We start from the raw sequence: 26,661 nt of genomic DNA, 5'->3' as shown, positions 1-26,661 counted from the left end.
ACCTTCCCAAGTCTCTCCCCTAAGAGGATGTAGCCGTGTAGCCGAAGCAGGTTTAGCCATACGCTCTGCTCTGCTCCAAGACGCTCCCTCTGCCATTGTCACAGCCCTCCGGATCGCTGTCTGTCCGTCGCAGTCAGAAACACACGTCTGAACATGGCTGCCCACTGCTCCTTCACTGTAACAGGTCTGTTTGATTTATCTCTCCACTAAGTGATTTCAGACCCGTCTCAAAGTCATCGTGCAACACAGTGACACTGTCCAGATGACTTATTAGCAATAAAAACACCACTCAGCAAGTGGATCCATTGGTTCCCCAAGTTTTTAGTTAGATTTTTTGGACATCATTTTTTTAACCTTTATTTCAACAGGGATGTCAGAGACTAAAGTCTGTCTATTTTGCAAGCGAGCCCTGCACAATACAAAAACAAACATCAATTGGCAAGTATAGATAAATATACCATCCTCTCAATTAAAAAATGGTTCTGCGGCTGAATTTAGTTGATCCGTTAGTCTAGTGGATCCATTCATAAAACATTAAATTGACAAAACTTTGTTCCGGTTCAGCAAACAAATTGTTATGCTGACTTTAACTACTACAGAACTCAACTGATCCTGCAGACAGTTTCTCAAGTCCAACCCACTGGTCAGTGTTTCTGCACTGGAAAAATGTTCTGGACCAACTGGCGTCATGGTTCTGGACCAGCTGGCGTCATGGTTCTGGACCAGCTGGCGTCATGGTTCTGGACCAGCTGGCGTCATGGTTCTGGACCAGCTGATGTCATGGTTCCGGGCCAACTGGCGTCCTGGTTCCGGGCCAACTGGCGTCCTGGTTCCGGGCCAACTGGCGTCATGGTTCCGGGCCAACTGGCGTCATGGTTCCGGGCCAACTGGCGTCATGGTTCCGGACCAACTGGCGTCATGGTTCCGGACCAACTGGCGTCATGGTTCCGGACCAACTGGTTCTGGACCAACTGGCGTCATGGTTCTGGACCAACTGGCGTCATGGTTCTGGACCAACTGGCGTCATGGTTCTGGACCAACTGGCGTCATGGTTCCCCAATAACGACAGGGGCACATCATGATAACCCAGATAAGATGGATGTTCTGAGAACTAAATTATCTCATGATAGTTTGTCAAACTAAGCTGCTTTCCTGATTTAACAGGTTTAAAAAAAAAAAAGGGACAGATAGTGTGGAGGGGCCCATATGAAGGACCACAGGAATCAGGACCAGACCCCTAGCTAGCTAATGCTTTCACCAGCTGACGAGGGGGTGGAGGGTGGATGTGCTGGTTTGTGTTGCAGGTTTTGCGGTCCCGGTTCCCTGGGCCCTGTACAACCACAGAAGTCTATTAGCAAAGTGTGTTTGATATTTCAGACATTTATGTCTGTCTCTGAGGCTGAGGAGAACGAGACCCTCCGGGGAACAGAGGAGAACGAGACCCTCCGGGGAACAGAGGAGACGAGACCCTCCGGGGAACAGAGGAGAACGAGACCCTCCGGGGAACAGAGGAGAACGAGACCCTCCGGGGAACAGAGGAGAACGAGACCCTCCGGGGAACAGATAGAGCTGCTGTCTTACTGGTTGTCAAGTGACAGACAGTTACTGTAAAAGACAGACAACCATAGAGAAAAGCAAGTCAACAGCATTAAATCATATCCACATTATCCTACTAAAGACAGTGTTTTTTTTAAAGACAAAAAGCAATAATTTTGATAATTTACTGTAGGAATGTTACATTAGGCCCTAAACCTGTAAAAATCAGCGAGGCAATCTTTTTGTGAGAAATTACACTGGTCACTGAAAACATTTATAAAGTATTAATAAACTACAAAACGCTCGCTAAAGATTAGGGACAGCAAAAATACTTTAATGATTAGTAAACTTGAATGATTAGTCATCTCTTAAATAATTATGAATAGATCCACCATTGAGCACAAAAACAACACTTGTAATTTCTATGTAGAATATTCTGTAACATCTGTCAGTGGGAATGATGATTAATAAATGGTGACATTTTTTTTATAAATGTCTTATATATGGTATATTATGGACCCTTAAAATAAAGTTTTCCATGCCCCATCTCCATCTGATCAAACAATAATGACAGTCCTCGCTCCGCAACACTACGCTGGCCTGATGGAAAAACAATCACACATTTCTGCTCATTTTCTTTTCAATGACAAACAACTTTATTAGATGGGGAGGATTTGTTTATTCAAAGCCACTGTTTCAAATTGTCACAAATGTCCACTTTTATTTGTATTTTAACAGGAATGTCATTAAAAAAATGGTTTTAAAAAGGGACATCGCATGCATTCCTCTTTAGTCTTCCGCTCACGCTCCTGTGGCCTTCTAATGAGAACCATGAGCATCCGTCTCCACCTCGACTGCACCTGTGACCATGTTATCCAAGCATTCAGGATAAACCGAAATGGCCTTGAATGTGCTCTCTATGCATTTTTAGTCTCCTGATCGACCTGTGCGTTCTGTCATTAATATGCTTTTGCTTCTTAACAACCAAGATCTGAGGCTGTCATGTCCATGACACATTTAAACTTGTATTGCCTATTGTGAATAACAGCCAGTAGGCTAGGCTGCACAGTCACATGCAACAGTTTTTACTGACTGCAGTGTGTAACATAAAGAAAGCCCTGTATGAGCAACTTTAAATTGGGATTGGATGGATTAGAGTAACTAGTGAGGGGGTTTGAACTCCCAAAAATTGCTCCGCTTGCTTGGAACGGTCGGTCATCTTGTTCACGCACAAAAGAAACGAGTTAAATGAAATGAACTACATTTAAATGATTTATTGGGGCAAATTATATTGTATAAGCAATATGAGTACAGAGCTTTAAAGTTTGCAAAGTGTTAGAAAACTTAAAGTCCTGACATTTTCAGATATGATTTACAATTGTGTCTGCGGCCTCCACATTTTTCCCCTTCCCAGTTGCTGAAGTGGGTCTAATTATACGGGCAGTGCCAGGCTGGTTGGTTTGGGCAGGTCCTCTTTGGTCAGTTCAATTGACGTCACACATACAGTAGCCATCTATGGAAATGCATTGAAGCTGAAGATTATGTACATTCATGGTTACTTGGAGATATGGCTGGTTTTCCGCCTGGACGCAGATTGAGCCTAGTCTTGGACTGAAAAGTAAATGGAAAAGCTCCAGTAAAAAGTTCACTTAAAATGGGTAGGAGTTGGAGCCCGGCTACCTTCTGAAGCCCATTCTTCAGCGTATAGCTAGATATTGTCACTGGTAACAGGCATGTGCAGACACAGCAGCCTGCCTCAGCCTCCTCCTCTCTCCACAAATGTAGGTTTGCATTTCCCTCTAATGGGATCATTTATAATCCCAGTAATCTTTACTCTACTAAAGGAATCTAACCACCCCTACACTTTCCACTCAGCCCATCCAGAACAGGATGATGCGCCTGCTGAAAGAACATGTGCAAACGCGTGTTACTGTGTGTGTGTTACTGTGTGTACGATGTGGCTGTGTGTATTATAATGTGTGTGGAGTGCGCCTGTGCGATGTGTGTTATAGAGTGCGAGTGTGTGTGTTGCATGTGAGCGAGCGAGCGTGTGTGTGTGGCTTCTGTGACTGGCAGCAGCACGCAGCCCATTAGAGTTGTCGCTTACAGCCACCACTAACAGCCTCTGGAAAAATGAAACTGGGCAGGTCCCAAGAAGCATGCATCAATAATAGGTAAAAATCAACACGGGCCTAAAACACTCCAGGGGGAAAAGATTTTCACATTACTACTTCTCCAGGTCCATTTAAGGGTCTGTTGCTTACAGCAAGCAAGATCCTTCTGGTAAGAGATAAGTTGCTGCAGTTTGGACAGAAGAACAGTGATGCTACATACATGTATCACTGAAATATGAAAACCTCCACCATAATTAATCTCCATGACTGAGCCATTTAGCTGTGCTTTGAGAGTTTGTTTCAATTTTCTCTTGAGATCTCCACAATATATTTTGCAGAGGAAAATGAATGGTGACTTTGGGTCCTTGAAATGGCGCTACTAAAATCGGTGTTATTCTTATTAGCCTTATTCTTAATTGAATACATGTAATTCCTCAATATGATAACATGTATTTATGAGCGATCTAAATAAAGCCAGCCTAAGGTTAAAAAGATACAGTTTAATGATCAAGAGTGTAACAGGGTAGAGTGTTCCATGGGTGACTGGACAGAACACATCCAGACGATTAGGTCCAAATGTGGTCCCCTCTTCTCCATCTCTCATTATTACTAGACCTTTAGACCAACAGAACTGAGCAGTATTGCTCTGGTTCCCTTGTATTTCCAGCCTGTTTATATGCTTAATGGATTGTAAATGTACCCGAGAGAAAACACGCCATAAAAGAAAGAAAAAGGGTCAGAAAATAACACTTTAACGACGGAAAAGCAGGAGTAAGAACAATTTCAAACCCGAGAACAAAAGGTCCGACCTAATTGCATTTTTTAAGTCATTTTTTTCCAGGGGTTTGAACTTACCTCGTCCCCATTGAATAAATTAATTGAAGTCATGGTTTGTTGTGACCCTAACAGGTTCTCTGCCGTCCCACTCTGTACTTTATTTTATAAGCGCAGCTGCTCTCGCCGCTATGTCGTCTGGGTTACATTAGGAGCAGTACTGAGGCTGAGCTGGGAGACTGAATGTGATACAGCCAAGGCCCTTTACTCGGCTCTGGCCCGTCCAGACCAGACAGACACCCACAGGTCCAGCAGCCCACAAGAGAGAGATAAAGGAAAGAGAGCACGTCGCACCGGACAGCAGCCTAAGCCTCCTCTCTGATGGGCCGTTTGGGGCCAGCTGTGGTCAGGCACGGGGGAGAGTGGGAGTCGTATCTGACTCCTGACAGGACTCTGGCCTGAGACAAACCCACGCGAGGGGGCTGGTGTCTGGCTAGAGGGAGGGAGGTCTGTGGCGGGGGGAATGGAGGGGGTTGAGAGTGCTTTCAACAGATGGGGGACTGGATTAGATGTCGCACCGTGGAAGAGGAGGTTATGGAGCTAATGACTGTCAGATGGCAGACTGACTGTATTTCCCCTTTAAGGGGGGAAGGAAAGAGTGGGAGGGCCGCTCTGTGACAGGGAGATAATAAGCATTGTCATTTGTTACTCTGCATGTCAGCATTTATGAGGTAACAAAACGAGACATCTGAAGAAGAGGACCTAAGTAGGGCTGCAGAGCCTCAATGAATGCCGTCACGTTATAAGACGATTCCTTCCCTTGTTAATTGAGTGCTGCCAGATAAATGGCCCTCTGTCTGTGACAGCAAGACAGGGGAGCATTAGCTCAACCCTAAAAAGAGATCATGGATTGTATTGGTCAAATGAAAACCTTCTGAACTTAGTTACTCATGAACTGAATCATATGCTACAGATGACCACAGTCAGACCACATGCATTTGATCTGATGTTGGTCATCGAGTGCCAATTTCAAGCACTATGAATCCATCAAGAGGATTAAAAGATGCATTTAGCATTCTGAATAAATGGTGCCCATTTCTCTTTACTGTAAAAACGATCATAAATATTTAGTGCTGAAAATTTGGAGGGGAAAACATTCACGATTTACGACCTTGCTTGTTTGGGGACCCACTGTTAGACATATCTCTGTCAAAATAAATTGCAACGAACAACGGACAAATAAGTATATAAAAATACCTCAATCGTCATTGACTTATAGCCTACTTATCTTCATGGAATAAGACTAATACTGTATTTCAGCCTATGAGGGCAAATTGATACTTTTTAGTCTGCAGAGAGCATTATAAAACGTTGACTGTTAAATCCATTCTATTTCAAAATTGGTTTCACAGGGAAATAAAAAACGAAATCAGACAACTCAAGATTTTATTCCAATTGCTTTGACTGGGAGAAAAAAAAAGGAACCGTGTATTTGGAACAAGATGTCCTCCGATTAGCCGGTCTTGTTCCAAAGATGTCCTCCGATTAGCCGGTCTTGTTCCAAAGATGTCCTCCGATTAGCCGGTCTTGTTCCAAAGATGTCCTCCGATTAGCCGGTCTTGTTCCAAAGATGTCCTCCGATTAGCCGGTCTTGTTCCAAAGATGTCCTCCGATTAGCCGGTCTTGTTCCAAAGATGTCCTCCGATTAGCCGGTCTTGTTCCAAAGATGTCCTCCGATTAGCCGGTCTTGTTCCAAAGATGTCCTCCGATTAGCCGGTCTTGTTCCAAAGATGTCCTCCGATTAGCCGGTCTTGTTCCAAAGATGTCCTCCGATTAGCCGGTCTTGTTCCAAAGATGTCCTCCGATTAGCCGGTCTTGTTCCAAAGATGTCCTCCTATTAGCCGGTCTTGTTCCAAAGATGTCCTCCGATTAGCCGGTCTTGTTCCAAAGATGGGCTAATCGGAGGACATGTTTCAACATGAGGAAAGTGTTTATTTACTGCTGCAAATATAACAAACATCCCTTCTTTAATAACACATTACAACTTTTCCTTCCAACCATTACAATAGACAACATCTCTCTATTGAATTCAGGAGTGGATATAAATATGAAATATGCCATTTGTATGTCCCAACCTTGTTAAAACAAGTTCAATCAGCAGTGACATTGACAAAACGATAAACATCTTACCTAAAGCTCTAATGAAATGTAGAAAATAGGACTTAAAAAAAATGGACAGTAGGCTACATTGTACGTTCAGTAGGAGAAGCCAGTAAGGGATTGTCCCTGGTAGAACTAGGTTACTACAAAGAATTAGACAAAAGGAGCGTCACTGTCCTTCCTGGAAATGACCTGTCCTCTATAGACCAGCAGCCCTGTTAGACTCCAAGTTACAATCAGGAAGAGGCTGACGGCACAGGCTTCGGTCGGCTCAGACCAAGGGGGGAACCAGACTTGCCATTTAAGTGGATTTACGGCATCCCCAAAACCAGAACGGCTTTAGGGTTTTTTTGAATCACCATTATTAAATTGAATATCAAAGCCATCAATTTGTGAAGAATTGTTAAGACAGATGAAGAGAGACCACATCATTAAATAGGACTAGTCAGACTAGCCGTCTAGCCCTGAACTGACGGACCGGTATAAAGGATATGAATTATAAGGACAAAGAGGGGAGAGGGCTGCTCACAAACTTTAGAATATTCAGACAAGATTAGAATGTTTGGTTTGTCACTTGAAGGACTTCCTTAATAATTTGACCAGTGAAATTAATTTGATATTCTTTCAACTGACACAATTGAAAGCAGTTGGATGATACCCCTGGGAAAATGTTAGAAAGTACTGGGTACATCCGAAGTTAATGTTTGTTACCAAACAGTTCGTAACCCTATGAGAATGACCCTGTCAACCCTTACAATCTGTCCCAGTCTGTATGTAAACATTACGTATAGTACTGTGAGTAATTGAGAATTTTCATGCTAGATGAACAATCTGTTTAATGCCCGTCTGGTGTCAGGCAACAGGAAAAAAATCTCTGGGGCTTCTGGAACATTAAGAATTGGTTTGTGAGTTCAAATTGCTTTCAGTAATGAGTAAACATAACCATCCTCAATGTTTCAACGTCCAATCACACAAACAGCAGGGCTGACATCTGTCATATACAGTAGATTCGGAAAGTATTCAGACCCCTCAACTTCTTCCACATTTGATGTTATGTTACAGCCTTATTCTAAAATTGTTACAGCCTTAAATAAAAAAATATAAATCTATACACAATACCCCATAATGACAAGTGAAAACAGCTTTTTAGACATTTTTGCAAATGTATTAAAAATAAAGCACAGAAATAGCTTATTTACATAAGTATTCAGATCCTTTGCTATGAGACTCAAATTGAGCTCAGGTGCATCCTGTTTCCATTGATCAGCCTTGAGACTTTTCTACAACTTGGAGTCCACCTGTGGTAAATTCAATTGATTGGACATGATTTGGAAAGGCAAACACCTGTCTATATAAGGTCCCACAGTTGACAGTGTATCAGAGCATGCACTGTCAAGTCTCTGAATGTCCTTGAGTGGCCCAGCCCGAGCTCGGACTTGAACCCAATCGAACAACTCTGGAGAGACCTGAAAATAGCTGTGCAGCGACACTCCCCATCCAACCTGACAGAACTTGAAAGGATCTGCAGAGAATAATGGGAAACTCCTCAAATACAGGTGTGCCAAGCTTGTAGTGTTATACCCAAGAAGACTCAAGGCTGTAATCGCTGTCAAAGGTGCTTCAACAAAGTACTGAGTAAAGGGCCTGAATACTTATGTGTTCAAAATAAAAACCTGAAATCACATTTACATTTCCCAAAAAATAAAATACATTTTATTTATTTTTTAATTCGAAAAACCTGTCTAAAAACATTTTTTTTTCAATTCCATTTTAGAATATGGCTGTAATGTAACAAAATATTGAAAGTCAAGGGGTCTGAATACTTTCCGAATGCACTGTATTTGTGCAAACCTAACAATTAATCTTGAGAAAGGTTCTTCCATTCGTCTTTCTGCCACGGGATGATTCAGTGACAAACAGGTGTGCTAGGCAAACTACCTGACCTATAGTCCCTCTGGACCAGATTGTATATTTTTGCTTCAAGCAGCATGACTAAATGGATCCAGTCCGGGTTTAACACAGGAACTCATAAATGGAAACAACTCACTCCCACCACAGTGTGGTGGAACCAGTATAGACACAGTAACAGCATCAGTCTTGTGGGGGTTGGACCTAAACTAGAGGAGCTGTGTAGACACGGTGACAGCATCAGGTCTTTACAGTGGGAGTAAAGTCCTTTCACTACCTAAATAAAACACCAAAACAAATCACTCTGTCATAGGGAGGAAAACATTGATGGAGGGAAGAGATGGAGCTGAATGATGACACATTGTCTAGCTAAGTAAGAGGTTTCAGCTCCCAGCCTGACAGCATTGGGGGTAATTTAGGGGCTATGCACCAAATTTAGGGAAAGAAAAAAAGATGAGGAAAGGGATTCCCACTTTGAACCGCTGACATTTAATCCATCTTGAACTTTGCAGGATTTTTATGGGCTTCTTATGAGACACCCGGTGTGTGTCCAGCACTCACACACAATCTGTCAGTAAGAGAGAAAGCCCAGAGCAGCCGCTCCTCAACACAAAACAACCTGACTCCCTCGTTCACGCACTGGTTTCAGGAAGATTTATTTGTATTCATTTATTTTATTGTAAGTATTGTAAGGGTTCAATCAGGAAGATCTAGTATTGGAAGGGTTCAATCAGGAAGATCCAGTATTGGAATGGCTAAAGCTGCATTATGTAACTTTTTGGGCAACCTGACCAAATTCACATAGAAATGTGATATCAGAAAGTATCCATACCCCTCGACTTATTCCACATTTTGTTGTGTTACAGTATGAATTCAAAATGGATTAAATTGATTTCTCGCTCTCACCCATCTATACCCATAATGACAAAGTGAAAACTTGTTTTTCTATATTTAAGCAAATTTATTGAAAATGAAATGCATAAATATCTAATTTACTTAAGTATTCGCAACCCGGAGTCAATACATGTCAGAATCACCTTCAGCAGCGATTACAGATGTGAGTCTTTTTGGGTAAGGCTCTAAGAGCTTTCCACACCTGGATTGTACAATATTTGCACATTATTGCTAGGCAGCCATGTTCAAGTCTTGCCATAGATTTAAGGCGATTTAAGTCAAAACTGTAACTAGACCACTCAGGAACATTCAATGTTGCCTTGGTAAGCAACTCCAGTGTATATTTAGCCTTGTGTTTTAAGTTATTGTCCTGATGAAAGGTGAATTTATCTCCTAGTGTCTGTTGGAAAGCAGACAACCAGGTTTTCCTCTAGGATTTTGCCTGTGCTTAGCTCTATTCCGTTTATTTTTATCCTTGCCATACCTAGTCCTTGCCGATGACAAGCATGTTATGATGACACATAACATGATGCAGCAACCACCGTGCTTGAAAATATGAAGAGTGGTACTTCGTGATGTGTTGGATTTGCCCCAAACATAATGCTTTGTATTCAGGACATAGTACATTTCTTTGACACATTTTTAGCAGTTTTACTTTGCTGCCTTATTGCAAACAAGATAAATATTCTAAAACATGTTTTATTCTGTACAGGATTCCATCTTTTCACTCTGTCATTTAGGTTAGTATTGTGGAGTATCTACAATGTTGTTGATCCATCCTCAATTTTCTCCTATCACAGCCATTAAACTCTGTAACGGTTTTAAAGTCACCATTGGTAACATGGTGAAATTCCTGAGCAGTTTCCTTTCATCTCCAGCAATGGAGTTAAGAAGGATGCCTGTATCTTTGTAGTGACTGGGTGTATTGATACATCAAAGTGTAATTTTTACACATCTACCAATAAGTGCCCTTTGTGAGGCATTGGAAACCTCCCTGGTCTTTGTGGTTGAATCTTTGTTTAAAATACACTGCTCAACTGAGGGAACTTACAGATAATTGCATGTGTGGGGTACAGAGATGAGGTAGTAATACTGAAATCATCACAGAGTGAGAGTCCATGCAAATAGTTAAGGACATTTTTACTCCTGAATTTATTTAGGCTTGCCACAACAAAGGGATTGAATACCTATTAACAAGACATTTAAAACGTATTTGTAAAAATAAAATAAAAACATAATTCCACTTTGACATTATGGGGTATTTTGTGCATAGGCCAGTGACATAAAATCTCAATTTCATTCATTTTAAATTCAGGCTGTAACACAACAACATGTGGAAAAAGACAAGGGGTGTGAATACTTTATTTAACTAGACAAGTCAGTTAAGAACAAATTCTTATTTTTCAATGACGGCCTAGGAACAGTGGGTTAACGGCTTTGTACAGGGGCAGAACGACAGATTTTTACCTTGTCAGCTCCGGGATTTGATCTTGCAACCTTCCGGTCCAACACTCTAACCACTAGGCTACCTGCAACCCCTACTTTCTCAAGGCACTGTATCTGTCATTGAAATTAAGTCTACAAAGTGGTAAATCTTTTCTGTGTGTGCTATTTCTATGCTTCCCATTCTTAAGTTTCGTTTTTATGTCTTTTACGTTCAGTTTTGTACACCAGCTTCAAACAGCTGAAAATACAATATTTTTGTTTATTGAAAAGATATTTCACAGTGGTAAAACAATTCGCTACATTGCTTGTTTTGTCACAAACTGAAATTAGGCAACATTTTAGAATTTGGTGGAGCGATTTCTGCATATTCCACCTTTAAATATGGAAGATCCAGTATTGTAAGTGTTAAAAATAAGGAAGCAGAAAGTTGCAGATAGTAGATCCACACTCTGCTGGACTCCCTCCCTCCCAAAGCTCCCACAGCCAGCTGGGACATTTGCATACGGAGTGAAGGAGGGAGAGAAAGAGGGAAGGGGGAGGTAGCACCAGACACTCCCACTGGCTATAAAGCACAACCATACTGAAACGTTCAGACAGAAACCACACGTGGATCTGAGCACTGGGAGAGAGAGCAGGAGGGAGGGTAAGAGAGAAAGCGCGAGGGACAGATGTGGAACTGAGTTGAGGGAGACAGACGATCTGAGAGGAGAGAGCAAGAGAGAAATAAAGAAAGACCAACCATATCCTAAGAGGACCTGAGAAAGACACAGTGAAACCTGCCATTCAGCCATTTGGTTTCGGTTTTCCCACCAAAGGAAAAGTCCAAACTCTACATGGGACTCTAATGACAGAGGAGCCTGTGATACTGGACTGTAGTGCACTGGCAGCTAAGGACTTAGGAAAGTATACTGAGGTAAAACTTGTAACTTATTTCCTGTGTTATCATTTAACTGTCCATGCATGTGTGAGCAGCAGTGGGGAGTCCAGGTGTCACAGTAGTAAACAAAGCCCAGAGCAGAACTAGAGTTAGCTAATTGGTGGAACAGCAGAGCTCGAGTTAGCTAATTGGTGGAACAGCAGAGCACGGTAACGTTGACGATGTCCTTCGCCATGGTGCGGCCGGCGCCCAGCCGGTACCTGTACTCCGACATCTCCATGCTGTCTGAGGACGAAGAGAACGGCAACGAGAGCTCGGGCTCCGACGAACGCTCCTTCAGGCTGGACGCCAGAGGTTATGACATAAAGGTCGGGGGCCGCAAAAGGAAACCTGGAAGCGTCGGAGCGGGCCGTCTGGGAGGGGGTCAGCTTCCGCCCCAGATGTCACACCTCCAGGTCTCAGATGGATCCATCTCTCCGACGAGCGGGCTGCCACGGCAACGCAACGCAGCTAACGCTCGAGAGCGGGACCGCACCAACAGTGTGAACACGGCCTTCACCGCCCTGAGGACCCTTATCCCCACCGAACCGGCCGACAGGAAGCTGTCCAAGATCGAGACACTGCGGCTGGCGTCCAGCTACATCTCCCACCTGGGCAACGTGCTGCTGGTTGGGGAGATGTGTGGGGACGGGCAGCCCTGCCACGGTGGAGCAACCTCCTCTGCTCACTACCTAAATCACCATGGATCGCCAGGCCGCGACGCAGAGAACTCACAGCCCAAACAGATCTGCACCTTCTGCCTCAGCAACCAGAGGAAAATGGTGAGTTGAGTTTGGCTGTAGATGTCCCATCTATCCTCACCATGCATTTGCCATCGTGTCACAACTAGGACAACAAAACACCACACAACTCCAATCTCTTCAGGGCAGTAATATCCAGCAAGTGGGAGTTTTACTTATGACGCTTCATGGTTTAGTGAATGGTTGTTCCTATATGATTCTTTAAAAACATTTCAGACTAAAAAAAGCTTTCAAACTTACTCGAAGACAAGCAACCTTTAGAAAATTTCACCCACAAAAAAAGAAACCTTTTCAAAATGTGAATTTAAAGAGTATAATATGGTCTCTGCTGTCCCAAGGAGTAAGAGAACAGCCCCTCAATACTCCGAGACAGTGAGATGAGGAGGCTCAGTAGGCAAGCTTCAACTAAACCTAACAGTTAGACCCAACTCCAAGACAATTCTCCCAGACTTCTCAATTTGGTGCCGGCATTCAGTAGCACTTCCCATTGTCTCTTTGGTCTGAGTAGTGAGAGACCGACTGAACCGAGGCTAACGGAAAATTAACAAGGTACTGTCACAGTGAACACAAACACATCCATCTCTCTTCCTCAGCATACGCCTGGGCAGACTCTGGCTCATAAAGCCAACACCACACCGAATTCAAAATAAAACCCTAAATCACAGCATGGGAAACAATAACCAAAACCAGAGGGGGAAACTGTAATTTCAACTCACAAGAGCAAAGCAGCTTTCAAACTTGAAATACACCATACGCCCAAAATAATTAGAGTCAACCATGACACTGGAACATTTTTGGTTCGGTATATAACCACCACAATATGTATTCTACCCTCAGAAAACTTGAAGCACGTCCAAAACCCATTTCATTGAAAAAAGCACAGATGAAAAAGCCCGGAGTCTACAATGTATTTAGAGCTGAATGTGGTTTGAGTGATTTGTTAGGCCTCTAAAATGACAAATAGCCTAAACTTAAAAAAAGAAGACACTTGACTTACTTTTAGCTCCTGGTGGAACAAAGTCACAACATAAGATTATGGTTACGCGCTTACCAAGAGGTAGATGGCAGGTCCAAAGCATTCTGGGAACATCTGCTGTATTGCCAAATCTGCCAGTGAGCCATTCTGAGCGATTTCTACACACATCCTGTTTTGACCTAAGGCTCTTCTTAGGTCTCCAATTAATAACAATGTTAACAACCGTCCCCCTCCGGCTTCCAAAATAAATAATGATGAAGACTATAATGACTTGTCATTCTGGACAACACCACCAGCTCACTAGAGATGATGATTAGCACATCCACAGAACCCTACCGTATTCTTCACTGGTTCATATAATGAAATGTACTGGAAATGAGCTATTTTTCTTTTATGATGAAAGAAAGTGATAAGTCAACTCCTGACCCCGGACAAATCTAAGAGAAAAACTATGCCCTACTCACAAGTGTAATAGCACAAGCCCGCTCCCCCATGAACCATATCTGGATCAACCTAGTTACAGTGTCGCCACAGAGTGAATCATAAATCAATCCATCAAACTAATTCAAGTTAAAGCCAATTATTAATGTAATGCTCTGCAGACGCCTTCCAATTTATTCACGGCTACAAAAGGCCTTTAAAAGAGCATGGAGGCAACAGAGATGCAAGAGTCTCACAATGAATCAAATAAAAACTAATGGACAACATTCGCCTTGACTGGAAGCAATTCTATTCCTCCATTTCATTGATTTCAGTGAGGCAGAACAAAGCAGCAAATGAGATAATGGCAGTTTGCGTTTTCTGAATGAAAGGCCCGTCTATAAGAGGGCTGAGCCGGGACGATATCTGAAACAGATTGGGCCCCAGCTTTGTAGTTGAGGCTTCAGAATCGAAGCGACCCGCTCCAAACCGCACTACTCTCTTTACCCGTACTTAGCGCTCATTACCCGTACTTAGCGCTCATTACCCGTACTTAGCGCTCATTACTCTTTACCCGTACTTAGCGCTCATTACCCGTACTTAGCGCTCATTGCTCTTTACCCGTACTTAGCGCTCATTGCTCTTTACCCGTACTTAGCGCTCATTACTCTGTGAAAGGCATTACTCTTTACCCGTACTTAGTGCTCATTACTCTGTGAAACGCATTGCTCTTTACCCGTACTTAGCGCTCATTGCTCTTTACCCGTACTTAGCGCTCATTGCTCTTTACCCGTACTTAGCGCTCATTACTCTGTGAAAGGCATTACTCTTTACCCGTACTTAGTGCTCATTAGTCTGTGAAACGCATTGCTCTTTACCCGTACTTAGCGCTCATTACTCTGTGAAAGGCATTGCTCTTTACCCGTACTTAGCGCTCATTACTCTGTGAAAGGCATTACTCTTTACCCGTACTTAGCGCTCATTACTCTGTGAAAGGCATTGCTCGGCCAACACATTTCTTTATACTTTCTAAAGAAAGATGAAAATAAAATGAGGAACCCATTGAGGTATTGTAGAACACATTAAAATGGACGGAACGCTTTGTTGCCAAAACAGTTTCCCAATTCTGACAGAACAAATTGAGGACAGGATGGTGAAGAAGTACACCACTCCAGAGTTGTTGTCTGATCTAGAAGATGCTTCATTAATAAATGAGCATAGTGTTCGGATATCACCTGTTAGTGTTTTGGACTCAACGTGCTCCAATGTGGTCTTTTATAATCTACTCCTCGGATCAGTCATCATATCAAACATTTTATATCAACAGAGAGACACAAAGTCATACATTCACACTGAATTATCTAAGCTTTTTCCTGCCACTGAAGTCAAAGGCAAATTTGTGTAAAAAAACACACACACACACACACACACACACACACACACACACACAGTTATCAATTAGTGGCTAACAGATGTGTGTGTTTGTGATCTTATCAGATACAATGTTTTCCAACTGGCACAGATTTCACTTGCTTGGACTGAGTGGAATATATAATATTCTATGTAACATAGACGAGCTAAATATCTTATGCTTACACACACACACACACACACACACCCCCCCCAATATGAGTCAGACCATCACGAAACATTTTACATCTTCCATTTCTATTGACAGCTAATTCATTGTGTAAAAGCACACTTCAACTACAGCCCCCATAAGTAGACATAAGTCAGAAATTCACCAAAATTGAGGCCGTTTCTCCCCCACCCCCTCTTTCGTTGGGGGCTGCAAAGCACAGTCCGTTAGAAAAGGGAGCATTCCTTCTCCCTAATAGCTGTAGCAGGTGAAGACAGGGGTTATGAAGGACGGCGAGGGGATTGCATAACGGGACACACAGGGGCAGACAAACCCTAGTCAAATGGACGGTACGTGTGCAGGAACGGTTTTGAGGAGTGCAGGGGAAAGGACTTGGCGAGTTCTCTCTGTGTACTGGGACTGAGGGTAACCCAATGGATTACTAATTGAGTATAGTCAGTCAGCCTCAGAGTCCACTCCCAAAGCCATGCGCTAGCCTGGCAGCCCAAGGCTCATATGTACTGTAATTATCTTGAGTTCCTTCATTACAGCCATATGGAAGTTATTAGAGCAGCGTTTCTCCCTGCAACAGGAGCCAATCAGTGTGAACATGTAACACATTATGAAATTATCCAGTGTGAACCAAACAGTGGGCTGAGGAGCAAGCTAGAACAAAAAGAGCACTTGAAATATCTCATCTTCAATCTACGGGCCAACTGTAAAATAATCCCATGTGATAATAAAAATTGACACTTTCACTCACACCCACCCACAAACATCCACCCACAAACACCTGTCCAACAAGTTGTTCAATAATACGCAATATCACGTCCAACTTTTGTCCAAAGACAAAACAGAGGGTGTAAAGAAGTCACACAGAATAGTTAGGATGAACAGAAGAGGGCTGCGTTTAATAACCCAAACAGATGAATCGTCTGTTAGGGCTTGAGTTACATGTCTGAAAATCTACACACCCACACGCAGGCCAGCAGTGAGAGCAGCTGACAAGTGCCTCCATTGTAATCTTGAACCAATCTGCCAACGTTACCCGTCAGGCCGAGACCAAACCAAATATTTGCCTAAAGAATGAAGCCTGAGGTGACAACTGAGGAGAGAAAAACAGATCGGCTTCTGTGTCTGTGGAAATGTAATATGTTGTGTTGCTTGTGTTCGTGAAAACAACAAAACCTTCCCATGTCATTAGATACTGTACAAACAAAGTGGAAGCCTTTTAAAAATAGGAGAGAGAAAAAGCTGCAAGTTCAAATCAACAAAGCCTCACGTTTCACCTGCTGCAGCAGAATTAGCCCTATACATCTTTACAATGTGTTATACAGGATATGAAAAACAAATGTTAAACAAAAATCCTATTAGTTGGGTGTAAGTGATCCCTGGAGCTGAAGAATTTGCGACTTTAAAGTGGCACTAAAAAATAAAATAGAAAAAAAGCCACAGACATCATACCTCCCCATGGCAATGCTACAGCCCCAGACCACACATCCATCCCCAGTCCACACATCCATCCCCAGTCCACACATCCATCCCCAGTCCACACATCCATCCCCAGTCCACACATCCATCCCCAGTCCACACAACCACATCCAGTCCACACAACCACATCCAGTCCACACAACCACATCCAGTCCACACATCCATCCCCAGTCCACACATCCATCCCCAGTCCACACATCCCTCCCCAGACCACACATCCATCCCCAGTCCACACATCCCTCCCCAGTCCACACATCCATCCCCAGTCCACACATCCACATCCAGTCCACACATCCATCCCCAGTCCACACATCCATCCCCAGTCCACACATCCATCCCCAGTCCACACATCCCTCCCCAGTCCACACATCCCTCCCCAGTCCACACATCCCTCCCCAGTCCACACATCCATCCCCAGTCCACACATCCATCCCCAGTCCACACATCCATCCCCAGTCCACACATCCATCCCCAGTCCACACATCCATCCCCAGTCCACACATCCATCCCCAGTCCACACATCCATCCCCAGTCCACACATCCATCCCCAGTCCACACATCCATCCCCAGTCCACACATCAATCCCCAGTCCACACATCAATCCCCAGTCCACACATCCACATCCAGTCCACACATCCATCCCCAGTCCACACAGCCTCCACAGCAGCCTGGACCAGTGGGCATTATCCAGGCTGTATCCAGGCTGTATCACATCTGGCCGCGATTGAGAGTCCCATAGGGCCCAGCGTCGTCCGGGTTTGGCCGGGGTAGGTAGTCATTGTAAATAAGAATTTGTTCTTAACTGACTTGCCTAGTTAAATAAAAGGTCAAATAAATAAAACATAAAAAAAACACTCATTGGGGGTTAGACTAGAACTAGGCCAGACTGACAGTAGCGAGCAGTGTACTCACTCAAAGGACAAATGTCAGACTTTATACAAAAGAAATTCAACAATTTATTTTCTTTACTTACCTCATCAATAAGTGTATTGTAAAATTGTTAGGAGTTAGAATCAATCCAGGAAATGTATTCTTCACATCAGTGTTTTGCATTGTTGACTATAAAGAGCTGACTAGAAATTCTAACTGTTTTTCTTCTTACTTTCAGAGCAAAGACAGGCAAAAAAATGCTCTAAGAAGTTAATATCTGGAGGACGACAGAATATGGACCAGAACTGTGGACCAAAAACTTGACACACTTACAGTGTACATAAATATCAAATCGGTATTTAATTATATGCCCCCCAAAAAACATTATTTTTTTCTAACTCAGAACTGCTAAGTTTAGTTTCTGAAGAGGTAATCATGTTTGATTGAAAGAGACGGTGGGACTTCTTGGACGGTGGAAGCATGCCCTGACTCAAAGGGGGGTATCAAGAATAATTTCTCCTCTAAAAAAAAAAAACATTCTACACTTCCGATTCCATGACCTCACAAAAGACTTGAAGAGAACACCAAAAATGTCTTATTGTTTCTTTACCGGAGAACGTCTGCATACGTAGACTGATAATGCTGAAACCTTAGAACCACAACAGCCTCTGCACGAGACGGACTCTGAGAAGCGCCACAGTTACTTAAAGGTGTGGTAAGGAGGGACTTTAAGGACAAGGGAAGGCCAAACAGGAACTGATGATTGGCTATCAGGTTACTTCCTGGAAAATGACCAAACTGTTCCACAAGCCAAATATATAACAGCTTTCACTTGAAATGTGTTCTGGACAGTGAGTTTCTACCCCCATGGACAACTGCCTTTCTCCTGAAGATGATAGGACAACATGCAGCGGCTTGATGCTATTTGATATGCTGTTCAATGATGCTTGTGTTAAAATTCATGTGAATAAATAAATATGCTTATGAATTAATTACATTTATTTCAAACATGTAAGTTTTCTTTATTTTATTGTTATTTTGCAATACCCAAAATTAAATTTCTAGATATTTGAAGTCTGGCCCTTAGGGCGATAAATCTTTTTTTGCTGATGGGTTTGACGATGTACTGTATGGAACACTAGTACAGGTCAAAACAAACACCAATCAGGTCAAGAGGATCTTATAGCACTACAAACAGCTATAAAAACAGTGACGTGATAAGGAAGGAAGCACAACCTTCTCTCTCTCCAGCTAGATTACCGTCTTTCCCACACCTCACTACTCACGCACACAGCTGTTCACTCAAACCCTTATTATACTGGAGAGATAACTGAAATGGGACTGGGATTTTTCTAAGACCACATCTAGCTTCTTCAACAAAAATATCATATTGCAACTATTGAAAACTAGACTGGCCAGTAAAGAACTCGACAACTGAAACAAACAGAACATTTGTTTTTCGAATCAGCCAGGTGATTTGTGCAGCCTCCTGTTAGTCCGTAGAGACAAGAGTAAGCTCCTGTCTCTACAGACTAACACACTAAGGAGGGAGGGCTACAGGGTGCCACAGCCCAGGAGTAAGCTCCTGTCTCTACAGACTAACACACTAAGGAGGGAGGGCTACAGGGTGCCACAGCCCAGGAGTAAGCTCCTGTCTCTACAGACTAACACACTAAGGAGGGAGGGCTACAGGGTGCCACAGCCCAGGAGTAAGCTACTGTCTCTACAGACTAACACACTAAGGAGGGAGGGCTACAGGGTGCCACAGCCCAGGAGTAAGCTACTGTCTCTACAGACTAACACACTAAGGAGGGAGGGCTACAGGGTGCCACAGCCCAGGAGTAAGCTCCTGTCTCTACAGACTAACACACTAAGGAGGGAGGGCTACAGGGTGCCACAGCCCAGGAGTAAGCTACCGTCTCTACAGACTAACACACTAAGGGGGGAGGGCTACAGGGTGCCACAGCCCCGGTTGCTAGGGCCTTTTAACCTCTTTGGTATAGGGGGCAGTATTGAGAATTTTGGAAAAAATATGTTCCCATTTTTAACTGCCTCCTACACCAACTCAGAAGCTAGAATATGCATATTATTGTTCAGGTTTGGATAGAAAACACTCTGAATTTTCTAAAACTGTTTGAATGGTGTCTGTGAGTATAACAGAACTCCTATGGCAGGCAAAAACCTGACAAGGCTTCAAGCAGGAAGTACCCTGTCTGACAAGGAGTCGTGCGTCTTACCTCTTTTTATTGAAAAGTAAGGATCTTAGCTGTAACGTGACAATTCCCAGGGCTCCAATAGGCTCTCAGAGCCCGCGAAATAACTGAAGGTTTACGAGGGAACCTCAGGTTGAAATATATTATCGCCTTTTGTAAGTGGATGCTCGGAGGACCTTTCAATGATGCGCGTGCATGAGTCGCTTCTGAGGAGAAATTTTATTCGGCTGTTTAGGCTCAATGCATACTCCCGGTCGGAATATTAACACTTCTCTATGACATAAATGGCATAAAAATTGGTTTTAAACAGCGGTTGACATGCTTCGAAGTACGGTAATGGAATATTTAGACATTTTTGACACGCCAATGCGCCATGCGCGACACCGCGAAGAAGCATTCTAGAACTCACGAACAAAACGTCGCTGTTGGAACATAACGATGGATTATTTGGGACCAAACCAACATTTGTTATTGAAGTAGAAGTCCTGGCAGTGTATTCTGATGAAGAACAAGCAAGGTAAGAACATTTTTCTTATAGGAAATGTGATTTTGGTGGAGGCTGAACTGGGTGGGTATCTAAATAGCTAGCCCTGTAATGCCGGGCTATGTACTTAGATTATTGCAAAATGTGCTTCATCCGAAAAGCTATTTTAAAATCGGACATATCGAGTGCATAGAGGGGTAATGTATCTATAATTCTTAAAATAATTGTTATGCTTTTTGTGAACGTTTATCGTGAGTAATTTAGTAAAATCACCGGAAGTGTTCGGTGGGAATGCTAGTTCTGAACGTCACATGCTAATGTAAAAAGCTGGTTTTTGATATAAATATGAACTTGATTGAACAGACATGCATGTATTGTATAACACAATGTCCTAGGTGTGTCATCTGATGAAGATCATCAAAGGTTAGTGCTGCATTTAGATATGGTTTGGGTTTATGTGACATGATATGCTAGCTTGAAAAATGGCTGTGTGATTATTTCTGGCTGGGTACTCTGCTGACATAATCTAATGTTTTGCTTTTGTTGTAAAGCCTTTTTGAAATCGGACAGTGGGGTTAGATTAACGAGATTCTTGTCTTTAAATAGCTGTGAAATAGTCATATGTTTGAGAAATTGAAGTTATAGCATTTCTAACGATTCAAAAATCGCGCCACTGGATTGAAGTGGCTGTTACGTAGGTGGGACGAAATCGTCCCACATAGCCCAGAGAGGTTAAGGGTCATCTGTGTGGGTTAGCGAGGGATGATTGGATCATCCCCCAGCCCATTCCCACCTTGCACCCACCAGTGTTCATTTTGGCACTCTTTTTTTTAAAGATTTACTCTAGTCTAAATCATTTTGACTGAAATGCAATTAAGTCTTAAGTCACATTTTTGATATTTGAACAATGACAGTCTAGTTATTGGCAAAATGATGAAAACAGTGGGCCATGTGTGTCAACTTAATGTCCTTTAATTTTAGTCACATCACATTTGCATTGCCTCACGAACCTTTAGTAAACAAAATCAGACTTATGTGCACAAACATATGTCCTACCAACATATATTCCTGAATAAGATCCTATTCTTCCCAACAGCAGCAATGGGACAAACATATAGGAAGAATATTATAGAAGAATTATCTGGCCATGGGAATTCCTAATTTCGGCCCACATCACATACAAAACAAACATACAGAGCGAGAGCGTGCGAGAGAGCAATCACCAGCAAACTACTGGCTAAGTAGTATGGGTTGCACCTCCATCACTCGGTTGCGTCATTGACATTGTTATCCATGTTCCCCAGACGCTGCAGCCACATTTACATCCACAAGTAGGCACGGGAGCTAATGGCTCAACGTGAGCTAATGGCTCACCGGGTGCTAATGGCTCACCGGGAGCTAATGGCTCAACGGAAGCTAAAGACTGCTTTGCCCATTGATTTAGTCAAGTCACTAAAACTCAAATCGAGTCCCAAGTCCCTGTGCCAGAGTCCGAGTCACGAGTCCCTATGGCTGAAGTCTGAGTCACTCTGCTGGAATCCTGGTCAAGTGCTCAACTCTGAGTCACTGGGTCCACATGAACTGAAAATAAAGTTATTTTCCGAGTCAGATATAGCGTAGAGGCAAGGGGAATTTAGTCAAATTGTTGGCGATACATTTTCCTTTCTTTCTGTGCCACCAAGTATTTGCATATAGGCTACTGGTAATATTACTGAACGTTGCTGATAGAATTTCTATGAATTTATTCCATATTCACCATTTCAGACAGAAATATTCTATGTAGAACAAACACGCCTATCTGAACGATCCAAAACGTTGCGTCCTGCTGAATGCGCCCCCTGGTTGTTAGTTATAGCTAGCTAATGAGGTAACATGATTGAAGGTTAACGATCCGGTCCACAAGTAGCCTAGTTTTAGAACGGCCCATGATATATGTTTCAGGAATTTAAAATGCAGCCGCCAATGTAAGATTGATTAAAACGTAGCGCCGGTATTACAGCTCATGTCTTTTGAACGGTAAAATCAAGACATTTTCTGAGGAAAGGAGTGAGACTTGACTACAGAACCAGTATATGAAATGCAGGGGGGGGGAAAAAATGGAAGTGTTGTGCAAGAATACAAATTCAAAACCTTTGATTTACTTTTCCATGGCCTACTCAAGGGAGATAAAAAAAATAGCTACACTGTTGTTTTACTATTAAACTCAATGCTGCTATTGTTTTTATTTTTGTAAAGCAGCTCGTGTTTCTTAACCAGGCCCAGGGATGCTAACTAGAAGGCTGGTGGTGAAACAAGAGTCGCCTGTGCAATGTGTAGGCTATAATTGGAGGCAGAGCTGGTCTGCCTACACTCACGGCTTGCTTCCTCACAGCTCACCAGCTGAGTAGGCTGTTCGCAGGACACGTCCTTGCCACTGCTTAACAGAACTGCGCATCTGTGCCGCTGAAAAGCTCTCAATCTCTCCAAAAATGTCTAGTCCATTTAGTAGTCAGATTTTAGTCACGTCTCATTTTAGTAAAATGAAAAATAATTTAGTTAAGTGACTAAATAGACCCATAAATTATCGTCTCATCAATAAAATGTAAAAAAATACAAATAAAAATAGGTGTCGACAAATATTTGAGTCACTATTTGTTGACGAAATGAACACTGGCATCCACACTGTCCCCCAGCTCCCAACCTGTCCCCCAGCCCCCCACACTGTCCCCCGGCCCCCCACACTGTCCCCCAGCACAGACCATCCCATCTGTCTGCAAAGGAAGCCTGCACACGTCTGGAATTCCTTCCCCTTTCGCGTAATGTCTCCACGCCCCTAAAGAACCCCCCCCCTCCCCCCCAGCTAATCCAAAAGGTTTGTCTCCCAATCTGTCTTTCTCTCAGTCTGTCGGTCTCGCCAGAAAAAGCTGTGTGTTCCCTACTCCCTGACCTCCAGGCCACCCTCTGCTCCCTCCTGTCTTTCTCCCCCACCAGGGCTGCCACCCGCTGGGGCCTGGCCTCTTGGTTGACCCCTGCTGTCACTCTCACCCATCAGCCCTGTCACAGTCAGCGGTGGAAACTAAATGTGAAAATGTTCACGACCGCTGGGAGCCAGGTTAGCTGCTCTTTTTCCTTTCATTCATGACAATCTGGACGAACCCACTAACCTTCTGTGTACGTGTGCACATTTTCTAATGGCAACTAAAATAAATATTTGCAATGTAATGTTTAAAGGGCCATAGATTCAAGTGTCATGTTGGAAAGGAAGAAAAGAAAACCGAGAGATTTTGTTTATCTTTGCAAAAATTCTCCCTCGCTCTCTCACTTTATTAGTCAACTTAACAGAACGTCCAACCACATATACAGGTATTGGTGAGGTGTGGGGGGGCTGCCACTCTGGGCGCCCAGGGAGTTGTTGTTGTGGGGGGTTAAGTGCCTTGCTCAAGGGCACAACGGAAGGCAATGGCATCTAGGATTTGATACCAGCAACCCTCCCTTTGCCAGCTCAATTCCCAACAAATTGTTCCTGTTGACCCGGGATTCGAACTGGCAACCCTTCAGCTGCTGGCACGCCTCTCTAAATCGCTAGGCTACCTGCTGCCCCAGATGCATACAGCATTTGCGTTAGCTTTAAGCAGCTCACAGATTACAGCACCTGTACATAGCCCATCTATAATTTAGCCCAAACAACTACCTCTTCCCCTACTGTATTTATTTATTTATTTATTTATTTAGCGCCTTTGCACCCCATTATTTCTACTTTGCACTTTCTTCCACTGCAAATCTACTATTCCAGTGTTTTACTTGCTATATTGTATTTACTTTGTCACCATGGCCTTTTTTGCCTTTTACCTCCCTTATCTCACCTCATTTGCTTTGTATATAGACTTATTTTTCTACTGTATTATTGACTGTATGTTTGTTTTACTCCATGTGTAACTCTGTGTTGTTGTATGTGTCAAACTGCTTTGCTTTATCTTGGCCAGGTCGCAGTTGTAATTGAGAACTTGTTCTCAACTTGCCTACCTGGTTAAATAAAGGTGAAATTGACATTAAGAACATGACACTGACCACGTTTCCACGGTGGGTTCTCTTTGCATCTGTAAAATGATTTATGCGAGAAATGGTGGTGGAAACGACTTGATGCGCAAATATTGATATACTAACCATCATTTCATATTGATATACTAACCATCATTTCATATTGATATACTAACCATCATTTCATATTGATATACTAACCATCATTTCATATTGATATACTAACCATCATTTCATATTGATATACTAACCATCATTTCATATTGATATACTAACCATCATTTCGAACACATTTTACTTTGAATTTTCATTTCGGTAAAAATGAAGTGAATGGTACATTGTGTGTGGACCATGTCATCACGCACTGATTTTTATCCACAACAAGTCCGTTTGGTGGAATATGCACACATTTTCTTGATGGATATTTTTTTTTAAATATTTGCATGAAAATCTGTCACCAATTGGATGGAAACCTAGCTACTGTTCCTTTGTGTAGAGAAATCTAGAGATCACTTCAGCCCACGTTGTGGCACCAACACCGGGAAGCCATTGCAAATGTACTGGGTGGCAGAATTTTACTACTTCAAGTTTAAAGTACATGGTTTTCACCTGTTACACTTCCAAGTAAAATACAATCTACTCCTGTTCCTCAGTCTCCTGCTATAGAGACAGAAAGACAAAATAATCTGTGGTAAAATACTGTCTGTTCTCCTGTTCCTCTGCCTCCTGGTGTAGAGACAGACAGAATAATCTGTGGTAAAATACTGTCCTCCTGGTGTAGAGACAGACAGAATAATCTGTGGTAAAATACTGTCTGTTCTCCTGTTCCTCTGCCTCCTGGTGTAGAGACAGACAGAATAATCTGTGGCGCTTCAAAGAGACAGAGTACAGGACAGAAATAATCAGACTACAAGTGAAGCCCCCCAGACAGATGAACACCAGAGAGTACTGTCTCTGCATGGCGTTGAGGACAGTTATGATGAATCAGAGTAAGCTTCCTATGGGGTTGGAAATGATGCCGTTGGTTGGTCTGTCTCTTCTAAGTCCCCATGGGTCCCAATCTGGCCTAGGGAATGGTTAGCAGTTAGCAGCCAGCCCATTGAGACTCATGTCTATAGACTGTAGAAGCTCTGTTCAACATCAGCCGGTTCCTCTCCAGTCAAAGCCCAATGAGAGGATGACCGTGAGGGAGGCCAGGGGTGGGAGGCTTACCCTACACAGGGCTAGGGATAACCACAGGGGGGTGTAGAAACCCAGACTTAGCGACGCAGAAGACCCTTAGCTCTGCCAGACGAATCTCTCATCTGACACTGCAGCTGGAGACCAGGAAACCAGGAGTCCCAACCTCCTCCCACTTTTCATTTCCAACGTCTTATACTATACGGTCGTACTGTAGGAACCGGGGCCTATAAAAATAAATCTGTTCATTATTTCGCAAAATAGCAAAACCACAATTTCAGAGAGGTCACGGCGAGGTCAGGCACTCATTATTCATAGTGAGGCTGAGTGTGAGGCCTCACAGTGAGGCCAGGCCACTGTGAGGACCGCACGACACGCTAACTTGATAAACACTCTGGAGGATCCTCGTACACGCCGTTTAACCTTGGAGTGTGTACGGCTTGTGGAAACTTTGCATTCCGACCGAGCCCGTCCAGGTTTATTTGAAAATGGTTTTTCCACCTGGGGGAAAGCGTCCGGTACATCATTCAGAGAAAGTAGTTATTTATTGGAAATTAAATATCTAATGATGCCCTGAAGCTTCCCTTTCCCCTCCACTCTGCTAAAGCTTGCAGTTATGACAGAAGAGAAAAACATTGGGTAAAAAGAGAACCAGGCCTTCCCTCGCTTGCTTGCCTCTGAGAACGCAGATTTCCCAACTAACCATAAACTCCAATATCCCAGTGATGTCAATTCCATTCACTTTCGCCCTGACGGCCACCACCATAGGTTTCTATGGCACAAACGCATATTTTCAGGTAAAAATGGAGGGCCGTTGCCAGAGTACATAGATAGAGGGAAGACTTTTTACAAAAGGAACAGAGAGAGATAGGATAAAGACAGAAGGGAATCGAGGTGAGGACAGCTTTTCAGCCACACTACGC

General features: G+C 43.1%; 2 protein-coding genes across 3 annotated transcripts in view; one reads left to right on the top strand and one right to left on the bottom strand.

The window, feature by feature from the left end:
* The window catches only part of LOC115174051 (ribosome biogenesis protein bop1), a 90,936-nt gene that overhangs the window by 41,604 nt on the left and 22,671 nt on the right, over positions 1-26,661 (bottom strand). The gene's annotated exons all lie outside the window — the stretch shown is intronic.
* LOC115174053 (basic helix-loop-helix transcription factor scleraxis-like) lies at positions 11,429-18,846 on the top strand. The gene is made up of 2 exons (XM_029732687.1): positions 11,429-12,530; positions 18,084-18,846. Exons 1-2 carry the CDS (start codon positions 11,931-11,933, stop codon positions 18,117-18,119), a joined length of 636 nt encoding a protein of 211 aa, XP_029588547.1. The 5' UTR covers positions 11,429-11,930; the 3' UTR covers positions 18,120-18,846.

The sequence above is a fragment of the Salmo trutta genome, chromosome 34 (genome assembly GCF_901001165.1).
Source record: "Salmo trutta chromosome 34, fSalTru1.1, whole genome shotgun sequence".
Taxonomy (NCBI): domain Eukaryota; kingdom Metazoa; phylum Chordata; class Actinopteri; order Salmoniformes; family Salmonidae; genus Salmo; species Salmo trutta.
This window is presented reverse-complemented; position numbering and strand designations above follow the sequence as displayed.

Excerpts from the sequence above, each read along its gene's own strand:
- LOC115174053 (XM_029732687.1), top strand. The coding sequence starts at position 11,931 with ATGTCCTTCGCCATGGTGCGGCCGGCGCCCAGCCGGTACCTGTACTCC. Across the intron at positions 12,531-18,083 it reads TCAGCAACCAGAGGAAAATG|AGCAAAGACAGGCAAAAAAA; the intron begins GTGAGTTGAGTT and ends TCTTACTTTCAG.